Source organism: Malus domestica, chromosome 13, assembly GCF_042453785.1.
Source record: "Malus domestica chromosome 13, GDT2T_hap1".
Classification (NCBI taxonomy): Eukaryota; Viridiplantae; Streptophyta; class Magnoliopsida; order Rosales; family Rosaceae; genus Malus; species Malus domestica.
In genome coordinates this window covers 19039616-19053822 of record NC_091673.1, presented here as the reverse complement: position 1 = coordinate 19053822, position 14207 = coordinate 19039616, and the positions used below count along the sequence as shown (strand labels likewise).

The 14207-nt window shown below is 38.6% G+C and overlaps 1 protein-coding gene and 1 long non-coding RNA gene across 2 annotated transcripts; one reads left to right on the top strand and one right to left on the bottom strand.

Moving 5' to 3' along the window:
* The first annotated feature begins 224 nt into the window (after positions 1-224).
* LOC103453413 (AT-hook motif nuclear-localized protein 20-like) lies at positions 225-2134 on the top strand. The gene has a single exon (XM_029091960.2). It carries the CDS (start codon positions 1002-1004, stop codon positions 1878-1880), a length of 879 nt encoding a protein of 292 aa, XP_028947793.2. The 5' UTR covers positions 225-1001; the 3' UTR covers positions 1881-2134.
* A 3128-nt stretch (positions 2135-5262) lies between these two features.
* On the bottom strand, positions 5263-9178 carry LOC139190614 (uncharacterized). The gene is made up of 2 exons (XR_011574932.1): positions 5771-9178; positions 5263-5668 (listed from the first exon to the last, which is right to left on the bottom strand). It is a non-coding gene; the product is annotated as an uncharacterized lncRNA (long non-coding RNA).
* Between the last annotated feature and the right edge of the window lie 5029 nt (positions 9179-14207).

Here is a 14207-nt window from a genome sequence, read left to right as displayed (position 1 = left end):
TTTATTAGTTGGTAAGATTTGATGAAAGCGATCCAGAGATGATCTCCTTCTCTGATTGAGATGTCTGTTGGGCCCCAGACAACGGTGTGAACGACACCTCCCCACGCGCACGCGACCCCACGAAACCCTAACCCTTCCAAGACCCCCCTCCTTCCCTTCCTTCTCAAAAAAAAAAAAAAAAAAAAAGCACACATCACTAGCCAGCCACTAATCTAATCTTCTTCTTTTTATATACACAGAGAAAGAGAGATTAAAGAGAGATTAAAGAGAGATCAAAAGAGATCGAGACAAGAAAAAAGGGTATAACCTCCTCCCTCAGCTCCCCCAAATCATAACAGAGCCTTGCTTATTAAACACCAACCCCATAAACCACTTTGTAATTTTGAATTAGTTGTCTCTACTTAAGTATATTTTTATATAAATATACTATCTTATTTTCGTTTCAGTCTTTTCCTTCTGTGTGCTAGTATTAGTATTACTGTGCTTTCTTAATTTTAATTTATATTCTCCCTTTCTTCTTTGTGCTTAATTGTTTGTATCAATCAAGTTTAAGGGTTTTTGCATCTGTTCCTTATTCTCTCCACTAATATCATCTCACCACTTCTCTATCGTCTGTTCATCTTATTTGGTTACATCTTCATCACCTGTGTAACTCAATCTCTAATGGGTTCCTCCCATCACCAATTAATTCAATCTAATTCTCTCCCTTCTCCCCAGGTTCTCTGATCAACTTCTACTACTCTCTCTTACAAGGTTAAACAAGCTTCCTTTGCTTTCTTTTTTTTCCTTTTTTCTTCTTGATGAGCTGTATGTATACATATATAGATTTGACTTGGTGATCTCAAACTGTGAAACGAGTTAAATAGGGCAAATTGAGGAGCTTGTCTTTATAGTCTTATTTAGGTTTAGTTTCCTCCTCCTTGTCATACTTTCCCCGAATTTGACCATCAATTGCCACTCTGGCGAACCCCTGGTGGAGTGGTAACTTGGGGCTACCGGGCATGGACCCGGTAGTCACCAATTCGCCAACTCTGAGCAAGCAGCGGGAGCTCGAAATTTCCATAAACGAAACCAACAGCGGTAGAAGCAGTGGCAGAGACGATGATGACGACAGAGACCATGATGAGCCCAAAGAAGGCGCAGTCGAGATTGGATCCCGCAGGCCAAGAGGTCGCCCTCCAGGATCCAAAAACAAGCCCAAACCCCCCATCTTCGTCACCCGGGACAGCCCCAACTCCCTCCGTAGTCACGTCATGGAGGTTGCCGGCGGCGCTGACGTGGCGGAGAGCGTGGCGCAGTTCGCGAGGAGGCGGCAGAGAGGCGTGTGTGTTCTCAGCGGGAGTGGCTCGGTCGCCAACGTAACCCTCAGACAACCTGCGGCTCCAGGAGCTGTGGTGGCGCTTCACGGGAGGTTTGAAATTTTGTCTCTGAGTGGGGCGTTCCTTCCCGGTCCTGCCCCTCCCGGGTCTACTGGGCTGACGGTTTATTTAGCCGGTGGGCAGGGGCAGGTGGTTGGAGGAAGTGTGGTGGGGTCACTAGTGGCGGCAGGCCCAGTGATGGTGGTGGCAGCAACATTTGCAAATGCTACTTATGAGAGGCTGCCTCTTGAGGAGGATGAGGAGGGTGGAGGAAGTGGAGGAGGAGGAGGAGGAGGAGGAGGAGGGCATAATAATGGAGGTTCCCCAACTGGTGGTGGGAGCAGTGGAGCCCAATTGGGGGGTGGGGGGCATCATCAGCAGCAGCAACTCCCTGATCCTTCATCTGGACTTCCCAATATTTACAGTCATCATCTGCCTCCAAATCTGATCCCCATTGGTGGCCATGGACATCTTGGGCATGAGGCTTATGGTAATTGGGCGCATTCAAGACCACCTTTCTAATAAAAGTGAGATGAAACTGAAGAGGTGGGGGATTTTCATTTTGTTGTATTGAAATATAAATTTTAGAAACAAGATAGAAAGTGAGAGATGTGAATTAAGATCTAAAAAGAAGGAGATAAACTTTGGGGGTGTGTTTTTGTGGATGTTACAATATAAAAGCTAGCTTAGTTTTAGTTTCTTTGAGTTTAATTTGCTGCCTTTTGATGATGTTCAGTTTGCAAGGAAAAGAATAATAATTCATGTCTAGTTTCCAATTGGGTTTCTGACCTTTAATTCAGTTATGCAACTAATTAATTGTTCATGAACTGGTGTATTATTATTATTATTATTATTATTTAATTTCTTATTTGTGTAATTTTGCTTGGCGGAGGATTTCGGTTCGATCTAATTTTTTATTATATGTGCCAGTAATTCATGGTTTGTCACCTGATATGATGGATTGGACTTGGAAGATAGTAAATACTTGGAGAGGGAGCATCGGCTTTCACAAGTTTTATGATGTGATTTTTTCTATGCTGCTAATTAATCCACTTCGTATCTGTACTCTTCTTAAATTTTACACCTCAAATTTGCTGCAACATGCAGGAATCGAATTAGCAGCAACAGTTTGTGACCTAACCTTTTATTCCTTTTTTATATATATGTTTTTAGGGTTAGGGTTAAAAGTTAAAACGGGTTAGTTATATAACTACAGAACTGAATTCACAAATATAGTTGCCATTCTGCAGAGAAAGTGTGGGTTTGGGCGAAGAAAAACAGGGTGTGGCCTTCTCTTTTGAAATAAAATAACAATTAAAAACTTTTCTGTTTCGCCAAGAAGAATTCAATGATCGTCCACGTCTATTTTTGACTTTATCATCAGCTGTTTGTTATAGCAATTGAATCCATATATCACACATTTTTTTTTCTCAATATAATGTAACGTGTGGGCAGGGTTTTCTTTGATTTAAAAAATATTTCCAATTATATATTTAACTCTTTCCGTGTAATCTCAGAGGAATTATATAAGGAAGTTGAAATTAAAATGTGTACCAAGTTCGACTTTTTTTTCCTGTACGTTCTAGTTGAATTTTTAGGGGTGTGCCCATTTTCCACTCAATCTAAATTTTTAGCTTAATTAGTCAATTACCACTTAGACTTTTATTTTGGTGCTAAATTAGCACATCTGTTTGTTTGTTTGTTTGTTTGTTTTTATTTTTTTTTATTTTTAAAACAAACGATATTAGTTATACTATGGGGCCAGAAAGTGGGCTAAGCCTCATAATGAGCTAGCAATAATGTATTCAAATTTGTCTTTGGCGAGAACATTGTTCTAAAAATCTCCATTGAGCATCGCCTAGGCGCTAGGCGGTTGACCACCACCCCGATTAATGCTTAGGTGTTTGAAAATTAAGAAAGAGCGTGTACACATGTTGAGGCACCTACCTAAGCACCCACATAGCCCACCCAAACCTACCTAGGCACTTGCCTAGGTCGCAACTCATGTAGACAGAACATAGATAACTTTCATTTTGCATTTTTTTCTCAATAAATTGTAAGAGACTTGTTGCATACTTAAATGAACACACTTTATGTCCTTGTTCCCCATGTTTTCATTATGTTCTAATACTTCATAATATATATGTCATTCTATTTTGTAGTTTATGATGAAATTATATATATTTTAAGTATAAATAGACACTTATTTACACGAAATATAATAGATTTATTTAAATCTGTTTAGTCTCCCTAGGTGCTCGCCTAGGTGTTAGGCCCTAACCCACTGCCCGACTAGTGCCTAACGTCTTTTAGAACCTTGGGCAAGAATTGAATCGAAGATCTCTCATTTATAAGTGAAAGTGGAATACCACTAGTACTAAGTGGTTTGCCACCTCTGTCAGCCAACTATGTCGTTAAGTTTAAAGGTAATTTTGTGTATTTCTATCTAAACCACCTTAATCACAATATTTAAATTTATTTAAACAACTAAAAAAAAGGGAAGGGAAGGAAATATACTGCATAAGGCCAAGATAGGAAGATTGAGTGAGAAAAGGAGAGGAAAATGGAGTGGAGGAAGGATAGACAATTGGAGTTGGGGAGGAAGATATAGGAAACACGGCGAGGGAGATAGGTGGGTCCAGTTTCAATCTTTTAATTTATTGAAAACTCAAACTAAATAAAACATGAAAAAAGTAATGAAATAAATATTGAAAAGAGAAGAAGAGAGACAATGGGGTATATCATACCTCACTTAGTGACCTTCCTCCACTCCCCACGCCTCCACTTACTGCATATAAACCACAACCAGCCCCCTCTCAGGCGGCACAATCACTACCACAACTATTCAAATTTCATAACACGCATCTCAGACTTTAACGGACAATTTAACAGAAATTATTAAAGGTGTGGTACATTGGCACCAAAATTGGAGTCTGGGTGGTAATTAGACAAATCTTTTAATTTAGGTAGCAAATAGACACACTCCTAATATTTTAGGTAGTATTTGTGCAAATTCTCCCAATATATATAAGTGAAATAAAATAAAATATTTTGTATTCCAGTATTAAATTCTGCTGGTGGAATAAACCAAACAGAGAAGAAGGGGAATGAAGAAAATAAAAAGAAAAAATTGGATGAAGTGGGATTGATAGTGGGATAAAAATGAAATTTGATTGGATCTCTAATTTTTTTTTTCTTTTTCTGTGTGTAAATAATTTCATTTTATTTTTTGTTTTTTTTTATTAAAGAGTGTGATTAAAAGAGTATGAAATAATGATGGTGGAACAATTTCTCTTAATAAGTGCATATTTTATCTTAATATTACATAATTATTGTTTTGTCCTCCTTATGTAAATATTGTGTATCAAAAGTGAGGGTAAAATAGGAAAAATAGGGATATGATTGTCATTTTCTCAAAAGATACAAAATTACTAATTTGCCCTCCTTATGTAAGGATTGTGTATCAAAAGTAAGGTTGGTTTGGGTTGGGATCCCGAACCGAAACCCCTAACCCGAATCCCAAATCAAAACATTTCAAGATGGGATTTTATATCCCAAAACCGAACCGAAACTATTCATTTCTCGAAATTCGGGATTCCCGAAAGTGTTTCGGGATTTTCGGGTCACTTTGGTATTGGGCCTTGAAGCCCAAAATGTTGGGCTTTTAAAACTTTTTACAATTTTAAGCTGTTTAACAAGTAGGCCCACCCATTTTTTAGAAAAAAAAAAAGAAAAAAAAAAGGAACAATTGCAGGCTTGCAGGTTGCAGCCCACTTGTTTCAGACTTTTAGTTTCACAATTTAACCACAATATCACTTAAAGTTTCAAAATGTCACAATTTCAGTTTCACAATACCACCTGTTTCAATTTTCATACCAAGGAAGCAACAACTAACAAGTTAAGCTTAAGTTCACAATTGTCTACCAAACTAGTTAATTAAAAGTGCATGCAACCAAAATGAAATAAGTTAAGTTTTACAAACCAAACTTCCGAATGAATTTGGATTAAGTTACAAACCAAAAGAAAAACATAGTTTATAAGCAAGAAAGTGCATGCAACCAAAATGAAGCTTAAGTAAGTTCATTCCCTTTAGCCCCTTCGACCCCTTCCCCTTGTTGATGAATGACCCGTTGCCGTTGATGGTGGACCCTTTCCTCTTGTTGATAATTGAACCCTCATTTGTGTTCGTGTAGATGCTCTTGAAATGGGTGGTTGCGGATGTAGTGATGGGCAACGTTGAACTTGAGGTGGTGGAGGAGGTGGCATTTCACTTTGTGTGGGATTCTCCTCACCTCCCATATTAGGCAACTCTAAAACGATAAAAACAATAAAACACTAAATATATTTAGAAAGTGAATGCATAAATTATAAAACTAAGAAACTAAAAATATGAAATCAAATACTTCACTTACCCTTCTCCAAGTCTTCAAGTTCCTTGTAGAACATGAGGTCGTCAATTGTAGGCTCCTTGTAGAAGGACATTTCATTCCCCCTTAGCCAATCACTTGTGCACACCAAAGCCTCAACTGTTCTCGGTGTTAGGGAAGCTATAAAAGGATCTACAACTCTTCCACCAAGACTAAAAGCATTCTCACTAGCAACAGTGCTACTAGGAAGAGCAAAAATGTCCTTAGCAACCTTACTAAGAGTTGGATATGTTCCACAATTGACTTTCCACGAATCCAAAATATTGAAACCCAATGTTAAGCTTTGGTAAGGATAATTGAAATACATTTCCATTTTATTGGATATCTCGTTTTGTTGGGCCGCCACTTTTTTTTGTTGGATCTTCCTTTGCATTCTTGTAGCAACATCATCATATTCCAACCCTGAAGAATTATCTACCACAACACTTGGCCTTTGATCCACGGTAACACTACTACTACTAGAAACCTCTCCCTCCTTATACGCCTTAAACAAATCTGTCAAGTTTTTTTAATACTTTTCTTCACATCCAAGATTGCTTTACATGAATAGCAGAGTTCCTTTAGGCTTGCCTCCAACATTTCAAACTTGTACCTCGGGTCGAGTGCTTGGGCTATAAAGAGTATTGGGTTAACCTTTTCAATGTCCCCCCAATACTTGTCAAACTTAAGCTTTATGGCAGTTGCCACACTTTGCAAAGTGGCATTAGAGGAATTGCAAATCTTTTCTTCTATCTCCACTTGCACTGCAATCACCGTGCCACGTATTAAGTTTAAAGTTGGAGTAAGGGTTGCACTAAGTGTCAAGGTGGTATCATAAAACTTTTTAAGAAAGTGAGCAAAACTCACCGCCCTCTCCCAATCTTCGACCACCGGAAGACCTACCCGTTTCACCTTGGTTGTGACCCCATTGATCTCTTCAGATACCTCCTCTTGAAAGTAAGAGATGAAAGTGTTGCACTCATCCGCCATCCTTGAAAACACTTGCTTAAATTTGAAGGCACTATTGAGCATTTCATAGGTGGCATTCCACCTTGTGACAACATCAAAATGAATATTCGACATCTTATCAAATATCATTAAGACGCAATATTCCCTAAAAGTCTTCAACCTCGCAGGAGATGAGTATATGAACTTGACACAATTCCTTATCCCTTCAATCTCACAACTAAGCTCCATCATTCCATCTTTAACTATCAAATTGAGGATGTGACAAGCACACCTCATGTGCAAGTGAGCCCTGTCAAGTAAAAAAGTACCATTGGACTTAAGCCTTCTCTTCATTTATGTAATGGCAGTGTCATTGGCACTAGCATTGTCAACGGTAATGCTAAATATCTTATCTATGCCCCAATTATTCAAGCATACCTCTAGACACCTCCCAATATTGTGAGACGTAATTTGAACAAAATTTAGGATCAAAAAATGTGCCGTCACCACCATGGAATTAATATTTTGGATTGAGGTTCAAGTATCGATAGTGATACTCACCCTCAAACCATCAACCACCATCTTGATTGTTTCCTTCTCTGTAAAATACAATTCTAAAACCGCCGCCGCCACCTTGTGCCTATTTGGAAGCTTGTATTTTGGATTCAAGTCATGGATCCAATCTCTAAAGTCCTCTTGATCAACCGCCCTAAAAGGCATCTCCACTTTTATTATCCAGTTCACACATTTCATATCAAGTCTTTTTTGATTGAAAGTGTGAGCGACAACTTGGCCCCCCATCACCCCTTGTGACAACAATGGTTATTTCGAATCTGGTGCCTCATAGAGACTAGAATCTGGTGCCTCGTAGAGACTAGAATCCGGGCATTTCTTCAAATGATTAAGAATACCTTTCATCCTATGTCTAGAGGACTCCGCCGGCACTTGCATTTTGCAATGATCACATTTACCTTAGTGGCACCATTCCAAGCCGGACTTGGCCCCATAGTCTTATTACTTTTTTTCTGTTGACCCACCATACTTGCTAATGTGGCCACCAAAGGTATCTGCCGCTTGTCTAATTCAACACTATCCTCATCACCTTATTCTTCCTCTATTTCTTCATCTTTCTTCTGACCCTATATCAACATCCATATCCGGATCATCATCACAATAATCTTCATAGTATTTAGTTTGAATGTACTGTGGCTTTTGTTTTACTAAAACCGATATCCTAAGTGTACTAGTAGATTGTGATTGACTACCACTACCATGACCAGACCCGTCCATCTTGACAATGCATAATAATATATCACAACACAGTTCAACATATATATAATATTCATATATCTCATCTCATATACTGATCAAACACATATATATCACAACCATAAATTGATCCATAAACTGACAGAGTGCACATTCCATAAACTGATCCATAAGCACGTATATATCAAAGTCAAACACATATTTATCTCAGAATATAATCAAAATATTCTATGTTAAAGTATTTTCTCTCCAAATGTAAGTTTGAGCATGCCACGGAGTCCAAAGACAGCATAAATATCTTCAAAATCGACACATTAATTTATTCATGTTAGGAGTATGGCATTAATTTTGAATGCCAAGAAGAAAACTTTATCACTTTTCTAAAAGAAAGAAAGCAATGTCTGCCACATTAATTTATTCATGTTAGGAGTATGGCATACAATACAACACAAAGTGAAGTGAAGAGCAGCACAAGATGTGTTCAAGTCAGTGCAATCAATTACAAGTGTGATATACATAACAATGGGAAAACTACAAGGGGATGAGAAAAATGGACCGGAGATTATGAGGGAAAAAGCAAGGCATGCAAAAAAAGAAATATTTGCTGCTCAATATCTTCTAGTTAAGAACTAACCACTTTAGATATGCCTGTTACCTGTATATTCGATGCTGCTATGTTGCTGGAATTAGACAAGGAAAGCTCTACTGTGGTCTACTTCCTTCTACAAAATTTCTATTTTAGATTTTCCTCAAGTCGTTTGAATATTGGTGAGAATGCTCTTGCAATAAACATAGAACCATATCTTATACATTTTCCATTGCAAAACATTTGGAGAGAAGATACTTTGACAAAACACATAGAACCATATCCTGCATGCAGGTCCTGCATTTACCCACCCTAATTCGAAACCCACAATCCTCAAACCCTCACTCACACATTCGAGAAAATACTCAAACATCAAGTTAATCAACATGAAATTTGACCCTAAACACTAAAGAACAAAACCCCAGTGAAAATCAGAAACCCTTACCTGGATTTTGGGATTCGATTGGTGTCAGATTCGAGACTTCCTTCTTACGTTTGCGTGAGTCAATGGAGGAGGTGGAGCGGCGTGAGTTGATGGAGGACGAGGAGTGGCGTGGATTCTACGAAGGAGCGGAGCGGTGGGAGCATGAGCGGCGGGACTGTGAGTGAGAGTGTGAGTGACTGTGAGAGACGAAGAGAGTGAGAGAGAGTCTAAGAGACCTAACAAATGACCTAACTCAATGGACGGTTGGATTAGATCTTCTTAACAAATCCAACGGTTCAAGTAATTTCTAATTAAAAATTAATATATATATATATATAATATTCGGTTCGGTTCGGGATTATCGGACTCTTTCAAAGTTGTGGCCGAATCCCAAACCGAAACTTTCGGGACGGGTTCGGTTTTGGGTACCAAATTTTTCGAGAAATTCAGTTCGGGCATTTTTCGGGAAATTCGGTTTGGGCATTTTTCGGTCAAAATGTGGGATGGGTTCGGGACGGTTTGGGATTTTCGGGAAAAAATTACATCCCTAATCAAAAGTGAGAGCAAAATAGGAAAAAAATGGCAAAAAGTTGACAAGGAGGGTTCTCTTAATAATAGTATAGATATAGCAATGAGACGGTATAAAAAATAAAATGCTAGCTACGTTTTCCTTTTATATTGTTCTTTAACTTTTTTTCACTCATTGCATGCCATTTGGACCTTGATTTTACTTAAAACTAAATATTTTATGTGTTTAAAAGGTATCAATTATCTTTTCATTTGTACCCTTAATAAATCAAATCTAGCCCATTATTTATTTATTACTTTAGTCATTCATTACTATTATTATTATTTTTTATTTTGAAAATGTGGTTGAATCTTGGCCTTTACTGTTCTACATCAGCTCACACTTAGACCATGCATGATCTGCCATGGAAATACCCACATATGAGACACATCATTGGGCTCGCCTAATCAACCCAAAGGGAAAGCTTCCTCAATCTTCTAAATCGTTTTCTCCCTCTGTTAGCCTTAAAAATTATAAAGTCTACGTGGCGTGCAAACCAAGTAATTATGAACTAACTACGTCTTACTTATGAATGCGAGCGTGCCAACTCGTAGCCGAGCTTGGTCGAGCGAGTAGTATAGGTGTGGTGGTGGTTGTGTCAAATACGATGCTGACTTATGCACTTAGTGGCTAGGTTTGAGAAAGGAACGAGTCTGCCTTGGGTTCTAGAACCTGAAGATGAGGTTGGCTAATTCAGTGTGAGGTTCAGGATTTTCTCCACCGGGTTCGGCTACCTCCACAACATTTGTGAGAATATAGGTGCGCTAAATCGGTACTAGGTTGTAAGGAAAAATGTAGTCAAAAGATAGGAGCGTTTTTATAGTGAACGTGGTTCGGCTGTTTGAATGTCGAATTGAAAAATGTACCTAAGAGTAACCGATTATAGAACACTTCACTTCGCTGGGAAGCTAGTGAAGTGACCTCTTCGAGAGAAAGAATTAAGAATTATTCACCTTCCAAGATTTAGATAGATAACCAACCAGCCTAGAAGCAATGTTGTTTACTTGTCCAACCTGAATGTGCTATTATCCTGCTTGATTTTACGGTTCTGGTTTCGTTTACTTGTCCAAACTAAAGGTGCCCTCGATTGTCAACACAATGCTATTGCCTCATCCAAATTCAAGATATTTTGACGGGAGGGGGTTAGGATAGTTTGTATTTTTCTTAGGGGTGTGAGAATGGTTTTGCGTAGAGCGGTTGAGTTGAAAGGAATTTTCATGTTGCAGAACCTCTTCTATTTATAGGGATGGTCTTCGTAATAAACAAGTATGCCAAGGTAAAGTTCTGATGCGACTGTGCCTACTTAGCATTTTCCTGGATATTCCTCTATTATCTTTTCCTTAGCTGAAACCCAAACTCTATCCAGCCTCAGTTTCTTTAATTGAACCAAGACTCTGAGAAAGTCCTATATACACTTAATTCATATTGATCTGATCAAGAATAAATTCCAATCCTTAAAATGATTCACATTTTATTAGAACCCATCTTGATCAATGGTAATTACATTTTACTGATAACTAGACCAAGCCATGTCCAAACTTAATTCTTTCATAGTCCTACTTCCATAAGGACTCGGTCAAACCAATCTTCTCTTGTGTTAAAAGTCCACTAACCCGAGGAATTATTATTGGGCAGAGAATTATAGATTCTCAACTCGGGTTAACCCATTGTCAAGCGACGTTAGTTCAGGCCCAAACATACTCTTACTTGAAAAAAAATTCGTCGCCACAAACCTGGCGCAACGTAATTCGCAAACTCATAGTTATTCCACTACTCCTTTACCAAAAGGTGACCATGATTTCCACCGTTGTCTTGGGTTGTATAGGGTGCATGAAAAACCTCTCCATTCTTATGGATAAACATAGGATTCTAGGTATTTAGTAGAAGAAGATACGAAAGCTGACGTCGTAATCATGATTATTCTCCCACCCCTGCCGTGTATCATTCGCTTGGTTGCCTCCCTAGAGACCAAAAGCGCTGTTTTCATGTTCACATGGTGGCCATTTCAAATCAACCAGCGGTTCTGATTGAAGAAGATACAGAAGATGAAGGGTTCTACCATTTTTTTTCCTTCAGTTACTTGATTTATTTTAAATTTGTAATCAAAAGAAATAACAATAGTAAATGAAACAATTCAAAGAAAACAAAGAGCAATAATGGGTTAGAACTGATTTATTAGGGGTAAAAGTGGAATGAAAATTTCTAGTTAAATACTTAGTTTTCAGTAAAAGCAAAGTACAATTGGCATGTAATGAGTTGCAAGGGCAGAAAGGGAAAGGCAAGAAGAAAATGTAGCTAGCATTCCTCATAAAAAATGCAATAAGACATAGTTTTTTAAAGAAAAACTAATGAAAAGGGTTTGAAAACTTTGAGTTTTAACGATAAGGAAAAATAAAAGGTAAAATGAATAGTAGCATAATTGACTTTTTAGTATAAAAATGTGGTTTTTCGTTAAAGTGAACAGTACCGTGGACTTTTCGTTAAAACTCCATTCTTTTTATTAGTACTCAGGCATAGTTTTTTTTTTATTAGTACTCTACATTGTTGGATACATCATACAAAAATTTTTGTTATTAAATAACTTCAATATCCTAATATAAAATGTAACATCCCACATCGCCCAGGGGAGTGGATCCTCTAAGCCTTATATGTATATTCCCATTTCTACCTAGGACGAGGCCTTTTGGGAGCTCACTGGCTTCCGGTTCCATCGGAACTCCAAAGTTAAGCGAGTTCGCGCGAGAGCAATCCTAGGATGGGTGACCCACTGGGAAGTTCTCGTGTGAGTTCCCAGAAACAAAACCGTGAGGGCGTGGTCGGGGCCCAAAGCGGACAATATCGTGCTATAGTAAAGTCGAGCCCGGGAAGTGGTCCCGCCTGGGCTGGGATGTGACAACTGACACACCCCAACCGAGATCGAGGTGTGCCGGCTGTCACGTGAGGGTGACGTAGCCATGTGTACAGTGCGGAAGCGATAAGGATAATAAATAAGCAAACAAAAATTGAAAGCTACTAATGTGCACTAATAAGCAGAAAGTGCTAGGAGTGAGATACACGAGTAAATACTCCTAATCAGAGCATAGAAAGTCTAGGTGCAGTTCAGTAGGACAAGTACTAGTTATACAGTACCAGAAGATATCATACGAATATTTTATTCTGTCAGAACCGTCGAGATCCTCAAAGCCACCAACAGCAAGTCTACCTAAAACCTGGAGGGGCGCAAAACAGAAAACGTGAGTGGGCAAAAACAAAGCTTTTCAAAATCATTTCATTTATCAAGTGCTCTAACCCTTTGCCGTAAAACATGTATAATTTTTCCCAGAAATAGAATATATATATATATATATATACCAATTCAAATCATGCTTCACATATTCATAATCATGAGTATGCCATGCCAAGATATAAACAGAATAAGTAACTCAGGTGAAAATAAATTCATGGAAAATAACACATTACCCGGAACCCCTGCAGAAGTCTGTACGGCTGAATTCATAGCTCATTAGTCAATCTAGCCGGAGTCACTGCAAATGACCTATACGGCACTACACTGCACACGAGTCAGAACCACTGTAATGGTCTGTACGACAAAACTGGGTGTAATATAGTTAGGCTCAGTGCTACTCTCTCATGATAGTTGTGCGATAAATCGCTAGTCACCTACGAGTCGGAACCACCTATAATGGTCTGTACGATAAGACTGTGCACTTAAATTGGATCCAATGTGAGCATATGGTGCGGGATGTGACATTATAAACAGGCATGTGCCATATCTCTGGCTAAATCACTAACACCGGGGTGCAGGTTTATAAGCTCAATGTTTCTCAATTAATCACAACCGTTATTCACATTCACAATTCATAAACTCACCTGGGCTTACTTGAGCGTCCACATCACCATAATTATATATAATGCATTATATACTAATTCATATACTGAACATAAATTTATATGCATGGCATTTCAAGGCATACTTTCATTTATACGCATTTTCTGGGAAAATATCAAGTATATAAGTATATACTAAAAACCAAAAGCCCACTCACTGGTATGTTGAAGGGTCGTAGCCCCCGAGTCGCCTTGATTGCGCTTGTCCTCGGGATAAGTCTCCCCTATATGCGAAACAACTATAAAAATGTTAATTTAAAGCACATAACCAATACTAGCTAATAACTTCATGAACATCCCCATATGATCTACACAACCTCATGAACATCCTCACATGCTCAAATAGGGTGTTTGAATATACCAATATGATCTACACAACCTCATGAACATCCCCATATTTTTAGAAAAATTTTCCGACCTCTCACGCACTGGCCAAGGCATGGCCAAACGTGCCACCCACGCGCGGGCACGTGCCTGGCACACTGACATCGTAGTTAATGCCGTCAAGAATATTCCGTTAAAATCTATGATATTCCGTCTAAAAACTAATGGCGTTACCTTACGCTGTTAGCATATTCTGTCAAAACTAACGGATTATGCTTCTTTTTCGCCGACGAGTCACCGGACGTCGGTGACTATTCGTTGGTTTCTGGAAAAGTTTCTAACCCTGATTTCTCTCTCATTTTAAAACCAAACTTCATGAAACTTGAACCATTTTGAAGATCTCACCAAGATGAACAAAACCATACCTGAGTCGAGC

Bases quoted from the DNA above. Each gene is read 5' to 3' on its own strand.
- LOC103453413 (XM_029091960.2), top strand. From the start codon at position 1,002: ATGGACCCGGTAGTCACCAATTCGCCAACTCTGAGCAAGCAGCGGGAG.